Below are 25,357 nucleotides of genomic sequence, written 5' to 3' on the forward strand. Positions count from 1 at the left end.
CACCATTTACCAATTCTGATTGGTTGTTCTCCAGTAATGGAAAGTTTACAAACTAGAAGCAGAATCACAAGCAGACCATGAAATTATTAACAGCTGCACTAATGATTAGGCTCAAAAGATTAATTCAGTATTTTTGGTGGACATTGTTGCTTGGCCAATGTTTTGGGAGCCATGGTTTACAATGGCAACAAATGACATAAGGCATATGGATTGGCAAAAAGTCTTGTAACTGTTTAAAAAAAAAAAAACTTAAAATTTTCAGAAATTCCATTTTAGTCACCATCAAAATACCCTCTTCCAGATATAATATACTTGTCATAGTGCTCTCCTGTTCCTGTTCACATTTCCTGTAGTCCTCTTTTGTTACTGTCTCTAGTACCGCTTTCAATTTTTATGGCATTTCTTCCATGACACCCTTTAATTTCAATGTTGATATCATAAACAAAAAGAAGTCACAGGGAGCAAGATCAGATGAATACAACTGGAGCAAAGTAACAACCAAAAGACAGTGCAAACTACACACAGGCATTTCCTTTACTGGAATTCAGGAGCTGCAAAGCAGCAGTGCTAACCACTGTACTATAGCACTGGCAAAATATTGAACTAACATTAAAACAGACAACAACAAAATCAGAAGACCTGATCAAGGATCCACTCTCAAATAAAAAAATGACATAAACTTGCTCTGTGACACTTACCATCTTTGTATCCGTGGTTCTGATGGTTTTGTCAATATTTGAATGTTTGGTGTTTGTTTTACTGAAATTCATAATCACAGATGTTTGCGATGGATTATGAGCTACAGTAGTTACAAAATGTTCTGCTATGCAATTTCAGAATCACTTGACTTGAACATACTTTTTAAAATGCATCTATGATGTAAATGCCACTCTAATAAAAAGACACTTTGGTACAATAACTACAAGAATATTAGTGCATAGATGTATTTTCATTATAGAGATAAGGTATTTTAGAAATGTTTACCATTCTTTTTTTTTTTTTTTTAATTGTTCTCATGGGAGGTGATGATTATTTTGTTCTGGTTCAATATTTTAGTCTAATATAACCTTGTGATCTGCTTATGATGTGAAATATGATTTACTTTCTGTTTCCATTAGTCATTAGTTTACCAGTAATATTTTTCTTGACCAAGAAATTTTATAGGCATATTTTAAATAGTTGTCAAGTTATTTACTTTTTAAAAGAATTTTAATCAGCTCTTACAGTACATATAAAAATGATTTTTTGTTTAAGTAGCATTTTTGATCTAAATGCAATGTGGTGGAATTTGAAACCAGTAAATAATTGTGGAAGAAGACACATTGTATGGTTTTGGCATTTCAAAATATCTTTAAAATAGTACAACATGAAAACAACCAGAATTTACAACAATTTCCTAAACATTACATCTTGCCTGAAGAAGGGGACTAAGTTGCCTCGACAGCTTGCATATTGTAATCTTTTTAGTTAGCCAATAAAAGGTATAATTTTGCTTGACTTTTCACCACTTTCATAATGGCTAACACGGTACAACACCCTAGTACTAAAAACATCAGTAATTTATCATAGTATTCTAAACTAAAGAACATAATTCTTGGATTTTAGCCAGTTTCCATTGTAATCATTTGTAGCAAATAATATAGTGTTTTCACATCTTAAATATGCATTGAGTGGTGGTTGTCAAGTTCATGCCTATGGGAACACTGTGGCTGCAAGATTCTGTTTTAAATGGTTTTACAGTCAGTAAGCCAATTGTATTTTTAATGTTTAATTTTTTTTAGTTCTATTTTTTTCCGGACATGATAGTGTAAGATATATACACTCACCGGCCACTTTATTAGCAACACCTGTTTAACTGCTTGTGAAAGCAAATATCTAACCAGCTAATCACTTGGCAGCAAAACCAAGCATCAAAATTGGGAAGAAAGGTGATTTCAGTGACTCTGAGAATGACATGACTGTTGGTGCCAGACGGTCTGGTCTGAGTATTTCAGAAACTGGTAATCTACTGGGATTTTCACACACAAGCATCTCTAGAGTTTACAAAGAATAGTCCAAAAAAGGGAAAATATCCATTGAGCAGCAGTTGTTGGGGAATGCCTTGTTGATGCCAGAAGTCAGAGAAGAATGGCTAAAATGGTTCGAGCTGATAGAAAGGCAACAGTACTCAAATAACCACTTGTTACAACCGGGGTATGCAGAAGAACATCTCTGAACACCCAGCATGTCGAACATTGAAGCAGATGAGCCATAGAAGCAGAAGAATACACTGGGTGCCATTCTTGAAGAGCAGGCACCTGAGGCTACAATTTGCACAGGCTGACCAAAACTGGAAAATTAGAAGATTGGAAAAATGTTGCCTGGTCTGTTGAGTCTCAATTTCTGCTGCAATATTCAGATGGTAATTTCTGAATTTGGCGTCAACAACACGAATGCATAGATCCGTCCTGCCTTGTATCAACTGTTCAGGCTTGTGGTGGTTTAATGGTGTGAGGGATATTTTCTTGACACTTGGGCCCATTAGTACCAATTAAGCATCGTTTAAATGCCACAGTCTACCTGAGCATCGTTTGCTGACCATGTCCATTGATTTATGACCGCAGTGTACCCATCTTCTGATGACTACTTCCAGCAGATAACATGCCAAGTCACAAAACTGACATCATCTCAAACTGGTTTCTTGAACATGAGGATCATGAGTTCATTGTACTCAAATGGCCCCTACAGTCACCATATCTGAATCCAATAGAGCACCTTTTGGATGTGGTGGAATAGAAAATTTGCATCATGGATATACTGCTGACAATTCTGCAGCAACTCTACAATGCTATCATGTCAACCCACACTCTGGCAGAGCAACAGTGTAACACAGTAAACATATGAATAAAATCTTAATATTCATCTATTTTCTTAACCACCCTCTTTGTAGTCATTTATATTCTAACCAGCTAATTGTTATTACATGGTTGTAAGGCCCTCTTCAGCTGTTGTCCCTCTACCGTAAAAAGAGGAGCCATTGTGCTCCCAAAAAAAATAAGCTTAATAGTTCAGTAGCATGTAGCTGCATGTTGTTATCTTCTTTACCTTAATAATAACAACATCTCCCTTCATTTTTATAGGTCCATCTGTAAAAACTATAACAGTTCATCTGGAAAAACCTGATGCGGCATCAGATGATTTGGGAAATTTAGGCTTCTTCACATTGATTTACAACCAAGGGTTTGAGGTGGTTTTATCAGGTTATAAGTGGTTTGGATTTTTCAAGGTACTTCATTTTCTAAACTATAATCTGTAGTGGCATGATATTCCTTTGTACATACTATTTCACTATGCCTTTTATCTTTTAGAAAATAAGAAATTAGTTACTGTATAAGCAATTGTTCAAAGTGGTAGAGAGCAGATTCAGCCTAAACAAACCATTTCCACTTACTGTTATAATTATCTGTTTAAGTTAGTGATATGATGTCATTTTTATTCTCTTTTTAATGGGGATTACATTTGTAGTCTTACATCTTTATAAGCTTTGTGTAGGATAGTAGTCTATTTTTATGGCTTTTCCTTAGTTAATATTGGTTCATATCATTTATAAACATATACTGTATTATTTAATGTATAAACAATGTTCATCTGCTTTAAAGGCAAAGCTATTAAAACTGTTTTGTATGCAACTGATGTATGAAATACTTTAGTTTAATGTTTATTTCTAAATTTGAACATTTGATTGACAGTGTGAATTTTGTACTCATTCCTTTACTCATTGTTTCATTTAAGATGTTAAAATTTATACAGTAGTAGGAGTAGAATTTGAACCCTTTGTCACACAGCTGGCACCCAAATTAAAGGCGCTCGGTTTAAAACGTAAAGTAGGATTTTTTTTTTTTTTATAAATAAAATATTTAATATAAATATAAAGTATAAATAAATATCTGTGTAATTTTAATAACCGTATAAAATATTAAAGTTTCTTTTTAATAAGAGTTTAGTTACTGTAATTCCTTTATTTGAAATTTTTGACATTTGAAAGACTGAACCCAAATTTACAAAGCCTTGCAATATTTTTGACAATTTCCTAGCTATGTATTGGCTGTTTGAGTTGCCTTCATAAGATTAATGTCCACAAAACTTCATAAAATTTGGTCCATTCTTTTTTGAGCTTCAGTGTTAACAAAATAAACTGCTCAAAAACATTAAAGGAACACTTTGAAAACACATCAGATCTCAATGGGAAAAAGAAATCCTCCTGGATATCTATACTGATATAGACTGGGTAATGTGTTAGGAACGAAAGGATGCCACATCGTTTGATGGAAATGAAAATGATCAACCTACAGAGCCCTGAATTCAAAGACGCCCCAAAAATCAGAGTGAAAAAATTATGTGGCAGGCTAGTCCATTTTGCCAAATTTAATTGCAGCAACTCAAAATTGTACGCAGCACTTTGTATGGCCCCTGTGTTCTTGTATACATGCCTGACAACATCGGTGCATGCTTCTAATGAGATGACTGATGGTGTTTTGGGGGATCGCCTCCCAGATCTGGGCCAGGGCATCACTGAGCTCCTGGACAGTCTGAGGTGCAACCTGGTGGCATTGGATGGACCAAAACATAATGTCCCAGAAGTGTTCTATTGGATTTAGGTCAGGAAAGTGTGGTGGCCAGTCAATGGTATCAATTCCTTCATCCTCCAGGAACTGCCTGCATACTCTCACCACATGAGGCCAGGAATTGCCGTGCACCAGGAGCCACTGTACCAGCATAGGGTCTGACAATGGGTCCAAGGATTTCATCCTGATACCCAATGGCAGCCAAGGTGCCTTTGTCAAGCCTGTAGCGGTCTGTGTGACCCTCCATGGATATGCCTCCCCAGACAATCATTAACCCACCACCAAACTGCTCATGCTGAATGATGTTACAGGCAGCATAATGTTCTCCATGGCTTCTCCAGACCCTTTCACTTCTGTCACGTGCTCAGGGTGAACCTGCTCTCATCTGTAAAAAGCACAGGGCACCAGTGGTGCATCTGCCAATTCTGATATTCTATGGCGAATGCCAATCGAGCTGCATGCTGCTGGGCAGTGAGCTCAGGGCTCATTAGAGGACATGGGGCCCTTGGGTCACCCTCATGAAGTCTTTCTGGTTGTTTGGTCAGAGACATTCACACCAGTGGCCTACTGGAGGTCATTTTGTAGGGCTCTGACAGTGCTCATCCTGTTCCTCCTTGCCCAAAGGAGCAGATACTGGTCCTGCTGATGGGTTATGGACCTTCTATGGCCCTCTCCAGCTCTCCTAGAGTAACTGCTTGTCTCCTAGAATCTCCTCCATGCCTTTGAGACTGTGCAGGGAGACACAGCAAATCTTCTGGCAATGACACGTATTGATGTGCCATCCTGGAGAAGTTGGACTACCTGTGCAACCTCTGTAGGGTCCAGGTATAGCCTCATGCTACCAGTAGTGACACTGACTGTAGCCAAATGCAAAACTAGTGAAGAAACAGTCAGAAAAGATGAGGAGGGTAAAATGTCAGTGGCCTCCACCTGTTAAACCATTCCTGTTTTGGGGGTCATCTCATTGTTGCCCCTCTAGTGCATCTGTTGTTAATTTCATTAACACCACAGCAGCTGAAACTGATTAACAACCCCTCTGCTACTTAACTGACCAGATTAATATCCCATAAGTTTCATTGACTTTATGCTATACTCTGATTAAAAAGTGTTCCTTTAATTCTTTTGAGCAGTATATATATATATATATATATACACGATTCCACTTTTTCTCTGTGAGGTTTCTTTACCAATTAATATTTATTTTTTCCTAATTCCACTAATAACAAAAGTGAATATTATAATAACATGTAAAGTAAAGTCTAGCATGATTGTGAATAAACGAATGATGATAATTATGTTTTGTAATTATGCATCAATGCAGAAAAAAAAACTATTCTCACTGCCTGATTTGTTCTTATACAACAGCAAGTTATTTCCACATTTGCTTTCCTCTGGAGGATATGCTGTAGAGCAAGCTGTTTGCCAATTCCTAGAAGTGGCGAATTGCTACAGAAGGTGATCAAAACGAACTACATGATGCAACCATGATAGTGAAGTCATGTAGTGGTTAATACTGTTTCCTCAGCAGCTATAAATCCTGAGCCAGTCACTCTGTTTGTGGGATTTACATGTTTTCTGTTTGCAGAAAGCTTTCTTTCCATGTCATAGTAACAGGAACAGTAATGTAAATTAATTGGCTATTCAAAATTGGCCTCGTGTGTGCGTGTCCAGCCCTCATACACGGCTAGATCCTACTTTGTACCTGTCAGTGCTAGGACAGGCTCCATTATTTTGTATTGGAATAACTGGGTACAGACTATTGATAGATGGATAACGTACTTTACTCTAAATAAAAAAGGATGCCTGAAATGACAGCAAAAACTAAACTCTGTATCAACTAAAAGTTTGGTGCAAATCAGAAATTCCCCTCAAGCCTTCTTACACCCTCATTGGCCACAGACTTTTTATGACTAGGACACTTGTATGTTCCCTGAACAAAGCAACATCTGGTAGGTGATTGAAATTTGAGTTGCTCTACCTTATGTAATAATGAATAAATTGTTTTTAAGTTTTTATTCTGTTGATGTAATAGAATGCAGAGGACCTAAATTGAATGAACAGCATTTTTTATTGTGTATCCCTAGTAAACATCAGGTTGCACATTATTAGTTTAATTGGATTGAATTACCAGGGACAAATAAAGTTCTATCTACTGTATTTACTTCTGTATTACCAATATAGTGTAAATTATATGAATACTGAAAGCTCATAGGAATTTGCCAGCTCTGAACAGGGTTGAGTATCCATCACAATGTACATGGATGACATACTGAGTCAATTCAGCTTTTAGATGGCCCAACAAGCTTAATAGATGGAATAGTCTCCTTTTTTCTGTCAAACTTCTTATGTGTACATCCATTCACATAACAATACATCTTTGGGCTGTGTGAGGATGTATGTGTGCCCTCAGGGAATCCATGAAAACATGGTGAGAATATATAAACCTCAACAAAAGATACTTTAAGCAGGAACTGGCCTACTTTCAAAAAGTGATGGTGTAATGCAAGATGCATTGCAGGATTCTAGGGAGACCTCGGCTCCTACACCAGAAATATATTAACGGCAGTCAGTCATACATAAAAAAAACTCTATACTGTATTTTATGTCTTTAAACACTAAACAGTAATGATTAAAAATATATTTACATGTCTATACTGTAGTTTATCTACAATTAACATATAAATACTGATAGGTAGATAGAACTTTTTTTTTGTCCCCAGAGGAAAATTTTGGCTTTTTACAGATTTTAAATAAATAAATACACATACACATTTTGCTCTAAACACATACCAGAATGCCTATAAAGCAAGAAAATTAAATAATAATAAAAAAAAAAATAATTCTGACTTGGCTGTCAGAGTGATAGTGAGGCACTGTGCAGATATATTGTTGTTGGTATAAAGAAGTCCCAGTAGTGTTTTTGACACACTTCTGCTGAAGTATATTGTAAAGTTAGATGCCAGCAGTCTATAAAGACCACCTGATGGCTTTCCATGGAACACTGCAGTAGAAATGATCTAATACAGACGGTGTAAAAATTTGTTTATGATGGCCAGCTGCTCAAACAACATTCTTCTTTCTACTGCTGCCTTTAGAGAGTCATACATTCTATTGATCTTGTTCAGCCTGTTGGCATCTCTTATTGTGATGCCACTGCCCAACATACCACTTAATAAAGGGGTACACTTGCAAGTAAAGAATGATAGAACATGAACATAAATGTTAAATATGAACATATGTAGAATTTTCAACCATAAGACCTGTGCCACTCCTTGAAATAAAGCTGACTTCTTTCCATTTTTGTATATAGCTTAAGGATTTATAGCTCACCCCAGATTTCTGTCCAGATCCACACTCAAGATATGTATTTTATGTTTCCTTCAAAAAATTTGTAATAAGCCAGAACAAATTTAAACAATGTATAACATTTTCTACTTGGTAATTTTATGTATTCGGTTATATTTTTGCAAGAAATACTTTCAATTAAATCTTCTTATCACAGGCTACATATTGGCACATTTAATATTACTGCCTCAGTGCTTTAAGAGCCTGTGTTGGATTCTCTGTTCATCCATTGTTTGTATAGAGCATATTGACAAAAAATTTGTCTATATTCTCCGGGTTTCTTCTACATTCAAAACATGTCCATATTTGGTTGATATATGAGTGTAAATTTTTTAGTTTATGTAGGTGTATGCGTAATTCTATCCTCACTATGTACCTTGTGCCAGTTTTTTTGTCTCTGCAATACTGAAGTGGAAAAAGCATTTTTAAGAAAATGTATGTGAACAAAAATCTGTACAGAAGAAAAGGAAAATGTTTTTGTTTTAGTATGTTGTAAACAAACAAATACTTAAAAGATGATATCTTTTGCAGAAGCAAATGCCTTCTTTTTCTATTTTTGTCTCTCTGCACCTGTGTCTGTTTCTCTTCCCTCTATGTAACTTGTTTCCAGCATCTCCTGGGTCACCTGACCACTGACATATCTTAAAGGATCTTTTTGATAAAGAACCAGAGTGGGATTTACAAATCCAGTCTCTCTTCTCTGGGAAGAGATCATGCAAGCAGATCAGACTTAAAGCTAGGGGCTTTGCTGCTACTTTTGTTTCTTCATAGTTTTATAGTAGTCCCTTTAAGAGTAAAGTGATGTTCATGATTGCGAGTATAAAAATAAATATTTTATACATTTTGTCTTGCACATTGTGTAATCTTCTCTTGTCACTTTCTCTCACTCTTTTTCTTCATCAGTATGAACAGAAAGGCTCTGAAGTTATCAGCTATTGTGATCAAACTCTTCCAGGATGGGTTCATGATGTCCTGGGGCATAATTGGGCATGTTTTCTTGGAAAGAAGTTGAATTCTTTGCCACACAGTATTTCTGTAAATACTGTTCTGAACCATAAACATTTGTAAGTGCATGAGGAAAAAAATCACAATACCCTGTAACTAATATATTTGATTATATACAGTATATTAATTATATATTGTTGAGAAAAAAATCCTGCTGTAATGTAGTATTCAGCAAATATATTTTTGTTTTCAGCTTTATTACTTTTGAGTGTACTTTCAGAGATCGTTGTAATTACTAAAATTTTTTCTTTAGTGGCATGTTATTCCAGTTATTTTCTAAGCATCTGGCCTGGTCACTATGTGTGAGACCTTTTGTTTACTTGAACCTGCTTTCTCTTGTAATTGAACTGAATGCAGGTTAGATTGAATGATGACCATAAATTACCTTTTATGTGTTGGAGTGTTGATTGGTGTAGTATGCAGTGGACCAGCATGCCTTGCAAACTTTGTCCCTTCCATGTTGGATAACCTTGAGCACATGTCAGTTAAGCTGTTTGAGAAAATGGATGGATTGATAAAATTGTATTGTGTTGCTTTGCCTTTAATATGGATAGACTGGAATGGATTTTTGTCGGCTAATAAGTAATTCTTTATATAAAGGTTAAAAATGTTGTTTTTGACCGTGCTGTTTTCCTAAAACAATTAGATCGCCTATCATTTATAAAATGTTTGTATTACCTGTGTTAGAACTAATATTTGTAAAAGAGAAAATATTTCCTTAGTTACTAATTTACTAAATATGAAATTTATTTATTGGCATGATTAACCTATTTTTCAACACTATTGCAGTTCTCCTTACTATTGTTAGTTTGATCCCGTACCATTTATAAAAGTACAAAACAAAGTAAGGTATTTTTTGTATTCCTGTTATGCTTAATTAATCAAAATTCTCTGAAATATAACCTTACCAGTGGATGTAATATATAAATATTGATTTAGAAATGAGATTATAAATAACAGTAGTGACAAAAATTGTTACTGATTTCAAAAGAAAATAGTGTGGAGAATTTGTACATTTTCAAAAAAAAATTTTATAACCTTAACAGGCTTCTTCAGCAGCCATTTAAAACAAACCCACAGTTTGTCAGTGCAATAAACTCCGTGCAGAAATCATGGACTGCTACAGTTTACCAGGAGCTTGAATCTTTCTCTTGGGAGGAGCTGATCAGACGAGCTGGAGGACATGGATCCTATATTTCCAGGTACTATTCAAAGATTTTAAAGCAAAATTAGTTCTTTTTTTTAGGCTTTTGTCAGTTTCTCATATACTGTAGATCTTTATTCATGAATTCACAGACAGATACTTACATTTTGCTTTTTTATTTTATTTTTTTGATCCTTGAAATTCTTTGGCATAGTAGGCAATCTTAAAGGTGTTATAAAATAAAAAGAGATATATTTAAAATCCAGGACAATTAATCATTTTGGAATAAATACTATAATTATATCAAGTAAAGACTTACAAATTATTTCAGTAAAATATTGTCATTCTACAAGCTTGTTTGTTTATGCAAAACACATTAGAAAAACAGATATGGTACTTTTTTCACTATTTATAGACCTGTGACTCCGGTTCAATTAAGTTCATTTTTGTAACGCACAATTGATGACATCGCTGTCCAGAATGCCTCACAGATGGCAAATATAAAATAAACATGGTAGAACACAAATTGAATTTAAGGTTTTTATCGATATACTTAAGCACATTTGTGTGTGCTAAAGGTCAGACTACAAGGCATTGGGAAAACGTAGAAGAAAAATAATCCCAGACAGATATAATATAAAGGTAAAGTCCTTTACTGGTTTTTGTTAAAATGTATAATAAAAATATTCAATGTACTATGATACTGGAGATGGGGAAATAAAAGGAATCCACTTGGATTGTAATGCATTGCTGTATTCAGTGTCTTGACGAGTTCACTTAAGTAAAACTCCACCAACAGTACAGAATGCATAAAAATGGTATATACATATACAGTACATACATATTGTCAACATAGTGACTGAATGGCTAATTCCAATCCCGGAAACATCAGCTAAGCTTTTAAATATAAAAGCAACATTACCTTTAGTTCAGTATATTAGTATTACAGAAGAATGGACCTGGTACACTTATATTAGTGTGCGATAAAATGTCAAATATTTGCCAACTTATTCTGCAGTGTTTACTTTATTCATTTTCCAATTATAGTCTAATACACAGTTACATGGCAGGAGCTATCTGTGCTCCTTTTAGAGCTAATAACCATTACCTATTTATGTTAAGGATGTGAGTGGAAATCGGAATATTTTTAAAACCTATGATGGTTAAAATGTTTTGCGTATTAGGTTTTAAACTTCTTTATTTTTGGAATAACTATTTCACAGATCGCTTTACACCAGGCATGTGTGCGTACAGGTTTTCTGTTTTCAATTGACATACAGTATATGTTGAACAAATACTGAATATGCTTTGGGCTTTATATACTTTTTACATAGCATTGGCAGTTCATGTCACAAACATAAGTTGAAATTATTTATTCTTTTATAATTTCTGTTGGGTCTGCATTAGAAAATTTAATTCATACAGTCAACAACTATAGCTTTCATTTAAGTGTTTAAAAATACATACCCATGTGAGTATTTTCAAATGTGTCTTGAAAAAGCTTGGTGGTTTCAAGTAATTTCCCTTATGGGACTTCCAATGAAACCATGAACTTGTTGCTTTAACAGTTAGAAAGCAGACAAAAACAATTGCATATAGTATACTACAAATGACTTCAGCCTCATTTGAAATACGGATTTGCATGGACAAGGCTGTTACAGTCTGGGAATATGCTCTACAGCACCACCAGCCAAGAGCTGCTATGAATCTGCAATCTGACAGTTTTTGGGCTACTAAGATACAAAGAAGCTTTCTTGTTGCAGAGAGCAATAGGAATACTATGTGCCTACGAATTATACGGCTTCTAAGATGAAAGCAACACACATCTGTCTTAAGCTGTGTCCCAATACAGTAGAAAGTCATTATGTATCTGTTTCGTATATTTTATTTGAACAAAAAAAATAGAATGAAACAAGCTTGCTACATTTTGTAGTCACTTTGGATAGTGAATACCAGAAGGAAGCAAATACAAGTGAAGAAAATCTAATCAGAACTGTGCATGAGCATTAGAAACAGCCTGGCTAAAACAATTTGAGTTAGCCCCTCTGCTGTGTGTGTTTCAAGGATATCTACACCAGAGGGTCCCAGTGGCTGCAGGTTTTCATTCTAACCCTTTTCTTAATTAGTGCACATTTTCTGCTGCTGATTAACTTATTTCGAATTAATTTTAATTGACTTGTTCTTTAAGATTTGTTCCCCTGAATTTCTTCATCGTTCCTCAGAATTACTTCATTTCTTTCCTTAGCACCCAAAGAGAAATGAAATGTAAAGTGAGTGAAACAACAGAAGACCAACTAAGTCAGAGCCTCAAACTCCAACCAGTTTCACTCTGACCAATTGCTTAATTATGCTCTGATTCTTGTTGTTAGTTAAACCCGTTCTTTAATTCCATGGCTTGTTGCTGCTCTCATTGCGCAACAGCATACATTTCCAAAATTGATAATTTTCTTTTTTCTAAGAGCACCGTTAAAATGTTTTGAGGACCTGAGCAGTTCAGCATTCCTGATACCTTCACCTTTGTTTAATTTTTAGATATTGTATGATTGACAATGTTGATCATGTTTTGGTTTATTTTGTGTCTTATTATTGTTTGACTGCTAATTAAGGAAAAAGAAATGATTAATGGGTCTGAGTCTTCAAGAGCAAGTCAAATAAAATGAATTCAAAAGAAGTTAATTAGGACCAAAAACAAATCACTAATTAAGAAATGGGTTTGAATGAAAACCTGCAGCCATTTTGCCCTCCATGACCGGAGTTTGGGACCCCTGCTGTGCACTATACAGGTTGTTTCCTAGTGCTATCTTACTTTACACCAAAATCCCATACTCCTCTTGCAAAGTCATTGCACTTAAGTCCAGATTTATACTTTCTTCATAACAGCAACATAGCACTTATAAAGTATTAACTTTTTACAGTTTATGCAGTGTTTCTTATTTGAAAGATGTGTGTACACAGAAGTTTGTGACCAACCTCTTTAGAAAAGCATTATGAAAATAAGGCTTTCTATCCCTATGCTTACCTCCTGTAATTGCAGCTGTATTATCCCTGTAAACATAACATAAACATTTTATCTAGTCCCAGAACTGTTGCACTCTAAACTTATAGCACTCTAGTTTCAAATTATGTTCTGTATTATTATTTTACTTTATAATTTTAGGCTAATCAGTAAAAAGTATTTTGCATATATAGCTTTTTTGTTTAATAAAAAAAATCAATAAACACAAAAATGTTTTGATCTAGAGGACAGGAAGATATGGAACAAGATGATCTGTTGTGGCTACCCCTAACGGGAGCAGCCAAAAAAAGAAGAATTAAACAGCCTGTTAAAGCCCATTGAAGAATGTTTTGTGTGATTACAAAAATAACTTGTGGTGGTGGTTATTCCATTTTTCTTTGGATTAGTGTGTCTGCTAAATAACAATGAAGCACTCACAGATCATTACACTATACTATTTAATTTCTTCATTAATTTATTTTGTGAAACACTTAAAGACTTCACACTGTTCCAGTTTATATAAAAGACTGCTTTTTGGTGGCATTACATGACGGTATTGAGTACAGTTACTATATGTATTATGAGGTGGTGGACGAATCACAATCTACTTCACTGAGGTTTTTTTCTGTATAAATTCCCAAAGCCTAACCATGCATGACAGGTGGAGCAAGAGAAAAGCACTAATTGTGCTCTTCTCTGCATTTCATTCAATTATGTCAGCTTGTTTGTGTGGAGGATCCGAAATTCACACTGGATGAAGTACTGTATATATCAGATTCCAAGCGCTCCAGTCAGCAGGAGTTTTCAGAATAGAAAGCCACATGATGGCCAGATTAGTTAATTAAAAGAGAAGCGCTGTAAAGGAATCCATATCTGAAAAGGAAAAGACGTTCTTTCCTCATTAGAAGGCTATCCATGCCACTTATGACAAAATAAGCTAACCAACTAGAAATATGAATTTGATATTCCTGAATATGAAAAATCTCCACTGATGTAGATGCGAGTATGGTCTGACAGCTACTTTTCGAAGTCTATAGTTAGAGATCAGCATGAAGTCCAATTAAATTTGCTTTGTTTAGAGAAAAATACAATAGAAATGAATGATTATTTTAACGAGTGTGATAGCTGATATCAGTGGTGGCTGATAAAGTATTTTTGAAATATTGATTATGCATGTTTTTATTTTTCATTTACTTTTTTGTACTCTTTCTCTTTCAAGATCAGTTTACATCTGTTTGTTTAAAAATAATCCTTATAAAGTAACAGGTCCTGATCTGTAAAATTCAATTAAACATGGTGTATTACTGAAATACATGTGATATCAAGTAAAGGGTTCCCTTTTCATGATGATAATTCATATAGTAAGCAGGCAGTTAAACAGTTAATTCAATATTTTAGTACCATCTCTAGTTCCAGAAAATTTTACAATTTAACTGATTAACTGTGTCTCACAGTAATATTTCAATGTAAATTTTTTTGTTTCAGTATACAGTATTAATTTTAATACTACATCAGCATTCGTAAAGAGTAAAAGTGTGGACAGCAGCACAACTAAACTGCAACAGACTGTAACATGCAAAAAGGAAACATTGTTTTTTTTTTTTTTTTGCAAAAATGGTAATGATTCTGCAGCATAAAATAAGACAAATAAAATGGTGATTGATGTAATTTGTTTACATATGTATGACTTTTTTAATTTGTAAAAGTTAGTTATTTGCACACATTTTAAGTATGTGTTGTTAACTTTTGTGAATTTTATTGGATACTCTTGTTCATGCCCGCACCCAAAAAAACTCAAATAAGACATTTGTACTGAATAAGAATGCTTTCTAATATATGACAGATAATGTACAAGGGTAGGGTAATACACCAGGTGTGACAAAGGACAGTGGTACAATAAAATAGTAAAGTCTTTATCCTATCTAGTCTTCAGAACACTCGGAGTAATACTTTTTAAGACCTCCATTTCCTTCTTTCTTTTCCACTAACCTATCTCTTTCCCTGCCTAGTAGCTGAGCCTTTTCCAATTCTAAACACCTGACTCCTGACATATTTTTTATTTTATTTTTTGATTCTTGAAATTCTTTGGCATAATACTCACATTCAAATACAGTATAAAGCTTCATCATTTTGAACACCTTTAACAGCACATATAGTACAGAATGTCAATCACAGACAAAAACAAAACAGCAATCTCTTTACTTTCATTCTGAAGCATGTCACTGTCACTATTCTGCCCTCCTGCTGATCATCATAATTATGATCAACAATTTCCCAATTAATGCTCCAAAAATAAAGAAGCCACTGTGGAGTGGTAATGGAAGCTTTAACAAAAAGTTCTATACTACTTTTGAATAAGATTCAATGTTATTTGATTGATATCTTAAATACTGTATTATACAAAATAAAATCCATTTTGCCAATGAGATTTTGAATTTTACAGACGTCCGAAGCCTGCTACTGTGTCTGCAGACATTGCTAAACTAACTTCTCGTTTACCTGACTCTTGGGACTGGAGGAATGTTAATGGAGTTAACTATATAAGTCCTGTCCGAAACCAAGGTATCTCCAATTTATTTTTTTGTGAATGTTAACCAAGTTGTAATTTTCTGTGCACAGAATGTTTTCTTTAGGGACATGCTACTTAAAAAATGCCTTTTACATTCTTTGTTCAAGTTACAGAGTGCATTATATCATCCTCTGAATGACAGCATGGCCAACCTGCAGCTTAAGGCTGAATCAACAGTAAAGCTGCAGTCTAAGTTCTTACTTATGATGCATTACCTTTCCACATTGTTGTGGCATTTTGGAAGAAATGCAGTGTTAATGTTGATTTGTTATTCATTCTATGTATAAAGCAATTAAATGTAAACTGATTTTTTTTTTTATGAAAGCCAACTGAACATTTTAAGGGTACGTTGCCACATTTTAAATGCAATTTGACCAAAATAGCCATTTCTTGAAGCCAGGTATTTATTTTTTAAATGAGATGAAAGGTCAATGTTATGTCAGAAGTCACCTGTGTCACATAGAATTGTTTTCTACAAATTTCGCCACTGTGAGCTCCAACTATGTACAATTATGTACAGTACATGTTTCTGTTTCTTGGAACAGAATGATCTTGCCTTGCTGGAGTACAAATTAAGGAGAAGGGAATTGAATTTAAGTAACCAGGTCTGTAGAATTGTATAAGAAATGTTTATGAAGCCAAGGTAGAAATATACAGTTTGTACAGTATGAATAATTATTAAAGAGAATAAAAAAAAACAATACATTGCACTTTATGCTTAGTTTGTCTTGGTTTAACATGGTTCACCTAATTCATTAGCAGATATTGTTACATGAAAATTCATTAACGTTAAAGTTTTCCTAAAGCTAAGTTTTATTTTATTGAAAATATGTCCCTAGACCTTTAACTTTGTAGTATGATCTATCTGAATCTTTAGCAAAAAATCTAAACATTACTCATTCTTAACAGATTCCAAAATGAACTAATTATCTAAGAGAAGTGTTACAAATATTCAGTAGCAGAAATGAAAAATGAAGTTAAATAAAACATCGTTCAATGAAAAATTCACTGTTTTTGCTGTATGATTTTATTGAACAGGTATTATATTGAAACTGTATTTGAAATTTGTTGTCTATAGAAAAGGATATTGCTCAATAAAGCTAAAGTTAAACTTTGCTGTCCATAAAAAAAAATATTTAAAGTAAAATTGCTCCTTCTTCTTTTAGCTGCTTCCGTTAGGGGTTGCCATAGCGGATCATCTTGTTGCATATCTTCCTGTCCTCTACATCTTGCTTTGTCACTCGCATCACCTGTATGTCTTCTGTCACCAGATCCATAAACCTTCTCTTAGGCCTTCTTCTTTTCCTCTTGCCTAGCAGCTCTATCTTTAACATCCTTTTCCCAATATACCCAGCATCTCTCCTCTGCACATGTCCAAACTAGGGAATTCATTCCAGGACCGATTTATCCATGCCTGGGAATTTTGGAATCCTGCATTCCATTCCCGGGAATCCCGGGCTCCTGGGGATGACACAGTGCACGGGCATCTCACATGTGAATAGTTTTAGAACGACTGACACCTATTTTTAATAAAACTACTGCAATATGTTGACACCAATAAAAGACTAACCTTATCCACAAGCATTTCATGCTGTCATATAAGTACATGTATCTAGTTAGTTGCGGTAATAAGAGCGTAGAAAGCACAACGTGTCCAGCGTTCGGTCGTCCAAGCGAGATCGCACCTTCTTGCAGAGTACGCCAGCTGCTGAGAAAGTACGCTCTGCCTCCACTGAAGTAGGCGGCACAGTCATCAGATACTGATACACTTTGTCAAAACAACGCCCGTGCTTGCCGTTGCTCTGAAACACCGCCATTTCAGCTTTTACTGATGCATCCAATTTCTTGTCATCATTCTGCGATGGCAAGTTTCTTGGTACGGATAATGTGGATGCAGCAGACTGACGCATTGCAATTTCAAGTTGCTGTTCAAAGCTGTTGTCTGACAGACGTCATTGAAGTCTGCCCTGTCCCGGCATTCGTGAGCAGAGTGCAGACTCCTCCCAGTCCACTGTGCTCCGTCTTAGTGGGAGCTGGGAGACTGACAGCTGCTGGTGTGTTGTTGACTGAATTAATTGGAAACACACAACTAAACCGTGGGCGAAAAAAACGTGACACTTAATTATTTTCAACTATACGATTTTTACACTTTTACACGCTATATATGTGAGCTTGGCCGTTCATGGTTCCCCGGGAATTACAGCAGTTTCATTCCCGGGAATGAAAAATGTCCGGGAATCCCGGGCTCCCGGTAATCGGGCTGGTCTCACTGCCGTCCTGTAGACTTGCCCTTTCACTCTTGCTTATAACAGTCTGTCACAAATTACTCCTGACACTCTTCTCAACCCATTCCACCCTGCCTGCACTCTCTTTTTCACCTTTCTTCCACAATCCCCATTACTCTGTACTGTTGATCCCAAGTATTTAAATTCATCCACCTTCGCCAACTCTATTCCCTGCATCCTCACAATTTTACTGACCTTCCTCTCATTCACTCACATGTATTCTGTCTTGTCCCTACTGACCTTCTTTCCTTTCCTTTCTAGAGGATATCTCCACTTCTCCAGGGTCTCCTCAACCTGCTCCCTACTCTTGCTACAGATCACAATGTCATCGGCAAACATCATAGTCCAAGGGGACTTCTGTCTAATCTCATCTGTAACCCTGTCCATCACCATTGGAAATAAGAAAGGGCTCAGAGCCGATCCCTTATGTAATCCCACCTCCATGTTGAATGCATCCGTCACTCCTACCACAGACCTTACCACTGTCACACTTCCCTTGTACATGTCCTCTTACATACTTCTCTGCCACTCCCGACTTCCTCATACAATACCACAACTCCTCTCGAGGCTCCCTGTCATATGCTTTCTCCATATCCACAAAGACGAAATGCATCTCCTTCTGGCCTTCTCTAAATTTCTGCATCAACCCAAGAGCAAACAGCGCATATGTGGTGCTGTTTCCAACTCCTCTGGCCTTTTCTATACATCTCCATCAACACTGCATCTGTGGTACTCTTTCTTGGCAGGAAACCATACTGTTGCTCACTAATCATCACTTTCGTTCTTAACCGAGCTTCCACTATTCTTTCCCATAACTACATGCTGTGGCTGATCAATTTTATCTCTCTGTAGTTACTATAGTTCTGCACATCACCCTTATTCTTAAAAAATCTGTACCAGTGCACTTCTCCACTTCTCAGGCCCCCAGTCACTTTCCAGGATTGCATTATTGGATGGCAGCTGTCCAGAAAACAAAGGAAAAGTTTGGAGATTTAATTTTTGACACATCTAATTCTTAAATATTTTATAACGTGTAACTTTATTATGTATTTTTGCATTATTGTTCTTGCACATTGAACAGGATTGCATAGGAGTGTTTTTTTAATATAAAGTATAATCTTAAAATTCTCTGGCTTCTCCAATAAGCCTATAGCGTTATAAAGGATCACTCCCTCCCACAGCCTCTTTGCCCCACTTCTGTCTGGCAAAAAGTACTGTAGCATCCAAACCAGCTCTGCAAGGTTCTACAACAGCTTCTACCACTTGGCTGTCCAGACTCCGTACTCGGTACTGTCCTCCGGCCTTCAGATCTGCTCGTATGTTATTTATATGCAGTACATTTTTTACTAATGCTGTTTTTTTATCAGTTATGGTTATTGTTTGTTTTTATTACTATGCAAAAGCTCTCTTTAATAGTGGGCAGAGAGGTCCTGATTATTTTTTTCTGCTGTGTGCCTTACAGTCAGAGACACTGTAGTTCCCAAACCAGATGGTGATTCGTTTGGTCCAAACCCTCTTGATAGCACCCTATTGTGACGATGCGGGTTCTGCTCCATGCTCCCATCTGGCTTTTGGGGTGCTCTTGAACCCAACACTGTCGGTAATGTCACTGGATGAGCTGGACAGTGAAGAAACAACAAAGCAAGGGGATGATGCAAAAAAGCGCAAAAGTGCTTTTATTAAAACCAAAAGTGTTCAAATAAATTAGTGCAGTACTGTACTCAGATGTCCAAATTTAAAAAAAAAAAGATAAAATCCCAAAAAGTCTAAAACAGCAGCAGACATTGGGGCTACACCAGCCAGACACAGCTCCTTCCCAGTCTCTTCAGCTCTCCTAAGGTTTGCTCAGCCAAAAAGCCTTCAGTTGCCGCGGTCCTCTCTTCACCAACCCCCCGTCTTAGCTGCCTCCGCCGGCGTCTGCTACAACTCTTAGGGTCCGTTGTCCTCCCATCTTCCTTTTTGCACACGTGGTCATCCATCAGATCCCTAGGGTGGACTCCTCCACATAGTCAGTGGGCACGATCCATCCCTTTTTGGGGCAGATTGCTCACATTATCTGGTACTTTGACCACGCTGAACTTCCTTTTACTCAGCTAGCTGGCTCGTCCATTCTTTTGCACTACCCCAATTCTGCCCTTTCGCTGTCCAGTCTTTTATCGTTCTCTCAGGGACGTGGCTCAGGTGTGGTGATTAGCAGCTCCCGGCTTCAATCACGGATGCACCTTGGAATCGCTCCAGCCACACTGCCATGCCCCCTCTTTAAGCCGCAAGTGCGGCGATTATCTATTTAAAAAGACTGGACTTTCTTAATCTGAGCTGTGAACCTGCTATACCACACCTATAGAATGTGGTTAAAGTGGAGAGAGGTAGGCTTGCCTTCCTTTGGTAGCTAAGGAAGTAAAAACACTACGGCGCCCTGGCTGTGGAGGTCATGTTAAGTGACCAATTAAGGTCAGCTGCCAGGTACACACCAAGGAATTTGGAGCTCTTGACCTATCCCACCACAGAGAATAGGGGTGTGAAAAACATGGTCTTTCCTGAAGCCAACAATTTCTTTCATTCTGTCCACATGAAGAGACAGATTGTTGCACTTGCCTCAGTCTGCAAGTCATTTTATCTGTATTCTGTAATCTGACTTCTTTCCATTGCTGCCAAGACCCACCCCCATTGGGTTATCCATATTGGACGCTGGATCTTATCCCAGTTTAACTGGGCATCAATTAGGGGACAGCCTTGGACATGGCCCTCTCATGTATATACCCACTTTTGCAGTCACACAGAGTTAGTTTTAATCTACCAGCCAGTACAACCTTCTCATGTTTCAGCATTTGGAAGGGAATCTAGTGTGTATGTAGAAGAAAACTTTTGCAGACATGGAAAATGTGCAAACTCCACATCCACAATGAGGTGGGACTGGGATATGAACCAGTGGTTCTTTACCTGTGGTTCAGCACCATCTTATATAACACTAAGCCACTCTTGTATTAATTATAGTGTTCACTGTTTATTATGCCTGGTTTTTATTAAATACATATTTGAGCATTTAAAAAGCAGGCTACAACCAAGTAAATGATAGCAGATTAATTATATTCGTAATGCTGATTCGACTATCAGAATGAGATTATACAGAAAAACCATAACATAAATTAATGCACTTTATGGGGTCAGAGAGGATAGAGAGTGTCACAAATTAATTTAAAATATCGTCTTGTTTTCTTTTCTATTTTTTTCTTTGTAGGTAAACCAGATTGTACATCTTTGCCATTCACTTACTGAAACAAAAAATAATTTGTTATTTATAAATAAAAAGATACAGTTTTGTATGGTCTCAGTATAGAAGAAAAAGGAGGCTATTTTATTATTAGCATGTCATGTATTGAAAAGGTTTGAAGCCCATTTGTAATTGTATTTTCTCCCCTGACTTATTGATTAGGGACGTAAGCAAGTCATTGTTTAATTGATATTCAGTTCTGAGTACCAATGAAACAATAAAGCAAACAAAAAGAAAATACATGTTTCTGTCATGCTCAGTGGATGTTACTGGGTAAATGATACTTGTTTTGAATGCCCACTCATAATAAAACTGTAATAAATAATAATAATAGAATAATTTTACTAAGAACTTTTTATTTCTGCTTTCTCAAGCATTCTAGTCTAAATTCAGCCCATGGTTATGCCACACTCTTACGCATTAGCTATATCAGTATATTTTTGTTGGTTATGGTTCATCAAATGATGCATGTCTTCCTTCTGGATAAAGAATACTTAAAGTTAGAACCCATTACTGCACTGCATGTGGTTTGTGGAAAACTCTTGCATGCTTAAATGTACCCTGCCAGAAAAATTATTAAAACATTTTGTGCTGCCTCTGTACAACTGAAGTTATCTATAAAATTAGTTCATGGGTTTCATTGTAATTATTACAAAAAATTAAGTATACTTAATGTTTAGAAATTTGTATTCCCTTTATATTTGCCACAGAGAATGTCATTGAAAATACCCTGTACTAAGTACCTGTCATGCCTTGTTTTCTCCTCAAAACTTTGAAGGAAGGAACTCCTGCTGTGCTGATTTGTCCGATCAAAAACCGCTTGCAGATTCCTCTGAAACTCATTGACTTTCTGGTGAGGTTTTGTGGTTTTTAAAGGAAAGTGATGGGCACTCCTACCCATGACAACATGTATTTTTTTTTTCTCTCAGAATTTTGAAAGGGAAACAACCCCCACGCTGATTTACTTGATCAGACAACACTCACACTTTGTTTCCTTTTCAGCAAGTTGTCTGTCCCCACACTGAAAAGTAATGTCTTTTTTGCAATGTAGTCATCACCTCCCACACTGTGCATGTAACTGTCCCCATTGCTGCTGTGATAATAGAATGTAAAATATAGTTTTCTATAACCTTACCAAACTTTTCAAAGGTTGATTTACTTCATTAAAAAAAAAGAACAAAAATGTTACCTTTAAGTTTTGATTATATGCTAGAGCACATCATTGAAAATACTGTCATCCTCCATCTCTGCAGCATAACATTTTTCAGTGTGATAAAGATAAATCAATAGACAAATCTTTTTGTGGTCTTTATGCATTGCACTGTTGATTAAAAAAGTGCCATTAAACTAGTTAGACTGCTTGACACAAATTGTCAGAAATATCCTGTCGAATAGCTGCCTCAATACAATGGGCAAACAATCATTTTATTTGCAGAACACATAGATTAATCTCCGTCTATGCAATTTCATGCTCCTACTATTGTGCACTCTTATTAAAGTATAGTGGCATTTCTTTGTTAAGGGCCAAAATATTTTTTTTTTTTCAGTAATTGAACTTATTATTTATATATTTATAACAACCCCTACTATGTCTTCTAAAGCATTGTTTTATTTATTTTTTTTAATAATATGTCCAATTTACTTACAGTACATATATGGAAAAAGTATTGCTTCTCATAGTATGTGAAATTGTCTTTTTGCCTGGTCCTGCAAGCCTGTTTCTTGCTGAAGGGCTGGACCAATTGGCCCTGCAGTGTTCCCCATACCCTTGGGTGTCACTTGATCTTCAAGCCCCATTTCTAAATTAGAAAGCTCATTGTCTGCTAAAATGAGGACTGATTTTTTATTTCATGTTTTATCTTCTTGTGCTCCTTTTAAAGGTAGCTTCACTAATTTAAGGGAAAAAAAGAATATTAGGTCAATATTAAGAATATTAACGCTGTATCTTGTTTTTGACCCACTTCTGAGGAGGAGAGCACAAAAATTGAAGAACACACCAAGGTTTCTTTCACTTTGTGGTTAAAAAGCTAGCAGTATGATCAGGAACTGGTTTATATGTAGAAAACGTCTTCATTTGTTTTCTGATCTCAACTGACCAGCAAGCTCATGACATCACAATGGTTAATGTTGCTATTGGACATGCAGTGTGTTGGTTGAGTTGTGCAGTGTATGTAGTCTGTCAAAAATACCATTCAGATACTATATGTATTTTTTTTCTCATTGTTTGCCCAAGTACCTTTTTTACAAATCAAGTATTTGTATATTCAGTTATTTCATCCCATCCTTAATTTATGTCAAACGTACAATTATAAATAGACTTATGACTTAATGTAAATGACTTAATAAACTGCGTACCTAATGCACCCAGGTTAGTACCAGGAAATTCAGTAAAGATTTACTATCAGGCTGGAAAGCCAGCATGATATGGTTTCTACTAATCTGATGCCATGTCATTTATATATTTTTTTCCAATGTTTCTTTGACATTTTTGTTTTCTTTTTCCTTAAAAGGATAATTTTAACATTATATTATTATACCTATTAACATAGGTTAATATTTCCATTTAATCACAATTTGCACCCTGGGTTGGCAAAAAGTAAGTAAAACTTAGATTAGAGCGGTACTGTTAAAGAGGCTAAAATTCTGATGTAACTGGAGATTTACTTCATCAGATAGCAGATTTATTCCTATGTTATTGGGAGGTGTGGAAAAAGAAGTTGTGGTTTTCAATGATTTGTAGTACAAGAAATGAGCCTGTTTGTAGTTTTCTAATGTCACAAATAAACTGTTTTGGAAAAATGGTAATTCAATAGAATAACAAACGTGAATTCGAAATTGTGTTGACGGTAATTCTGTAATATGAACATTTCCAGGCATGGAAAACTTAACACAACAAAAGCAAACACTATGTAATGTAAAACAACATTTACATAACAAATTTATTTAATATTTTATCCATATGATCTCATTTTTTTTTTACCTTTCTAGCTTCAGAATCTATCCCTTTATATTGTAGAATATCATTTAATGTGCTGCTCTAAATAGTTTTAACATGATGTGTGACAGATGTTCCCATAAGCATGTATTTATGGCATATCCACCATTTTGTAAGGCATATTGTGATTGTCTCCACTATGAAACGTTTTACATAATTGTAATGTAAATAACCTTCGGAGAAATGTATTTGGTCTGTATTTAAATATTCAAGTAGCTCATGTATAGATATGTGTGTGTAACTTAAAATTAAAAATATACTGTATGTTTTTCTTTCTTCAGCTTCTTGTGGTAGTTGCTATTCATTTGCTTCTGTGGGCATGCTAGAGGCACGTATACGAATTTTGACAAACAACACCCAGACTCCTATCTTCAGTCCACAGCAGGTTGTTTCATGCAGTGAATACTCTCAAGGTATGCATTTTTGCTCCATTTATCCATGGAAGATAATTACTACAGACATTTGAAAATCGTGTATTTTTCATGAAAATAAAAAATTGCATGTTTTGTTTCTCCTAAGGCCATTAAAAATGACCACTGAAACCATAAGTCATTTTTATTTCACTTTCTAAGAAGATCCTTTATTTAAAAGGTTAAAATATAGTTAGCCAGTAAATAAAAATGTATTCAAAGACTGGCAAAGTTGTGATTGTGTTAAAAAAACATATGATTTCCAAAAACATGTATAGTGATAATCTGAAATTTTTAATTGTCCCAAAAGCAGTTGAAATGTTTGAAAGATAATTTAATTGGTTGCATTGTTTGGAAACCTATTGGTATTTAAATGTCTTTTCTGGAAGTGTATGTGATGGCTTTGATGGAATTGTAAAAAGTAGGGAATACTCTGACAAACTCTTTAGAAGAGGAATCTACAGATTTAAAGAAAATTAATAGCTTATTAATGACTACCCCTAAAGAATAGGATTTTTTTACTTCACACTATACAGTACACCCCCAAAATTCATAAGGGTTATGTTCCTAGAGCACCGGAGAATTGTGAAAAACTGCAAATTTTGGATGTGGTTAAAAAAATGCCTATTTTCATAGTTTAAACCCTAAATATGCCCCCAAAACACTTTCATTTCAAACTCCGCTTAATACATTACCTAAAAATAAAGAATGTAAAGGTAAACCTGTATACTGTA

General features: G+C 35.6%; 1 protein-coding gene across 1 annotated transcript in view; it reads left to right on the forward strand.

The window, feature by feature from the left end:
* The window catches only part of ctsc (cathepsin C), a 48,482-nt gene that overhangs the window by 11,002 nt on the left and 12,123 nt on the right, over window positions 1–25,357 (forward strand). The window contains exons 2-6 of the mRNA XM_039744168.1: window positions 3,120–3,265; window positions 8,853–9,013; window positions 10,001–10,156; window positions 15,537–15,655; window positions 24,495–24,626. Coding sequence (XP_039600102.1) covers window positions 3,120–3,265; window positions 8,853–9,013; window positions 10,001–10,156; window positions 15,537–15,655; window positions 24,495–24,626 — 714 coding nt within the window. The remainder of the gene's footprint in view (window positions 1–3,119; window positions 3,266–8,852; window positions 9,014–10,000; window positions 10,157–15,536; window positions 15,656–24,494; window positions 24,627–25,357) is intronic.

Source organism: Polypterus senegalus, chromosome 2 (genome assembly GCF_016835505.1).
Source record: "Polypterus senegalus isolate Bchr_013 chromosome 2, ASM1683550v1, whole genome shotgun sequence".
Lineage (NCBI taxonomy): Eukaryota > Metazoa > Chordata > Cladistia > Polypteriformes > Polypteridae > Polypterus > Polypterus senegalus.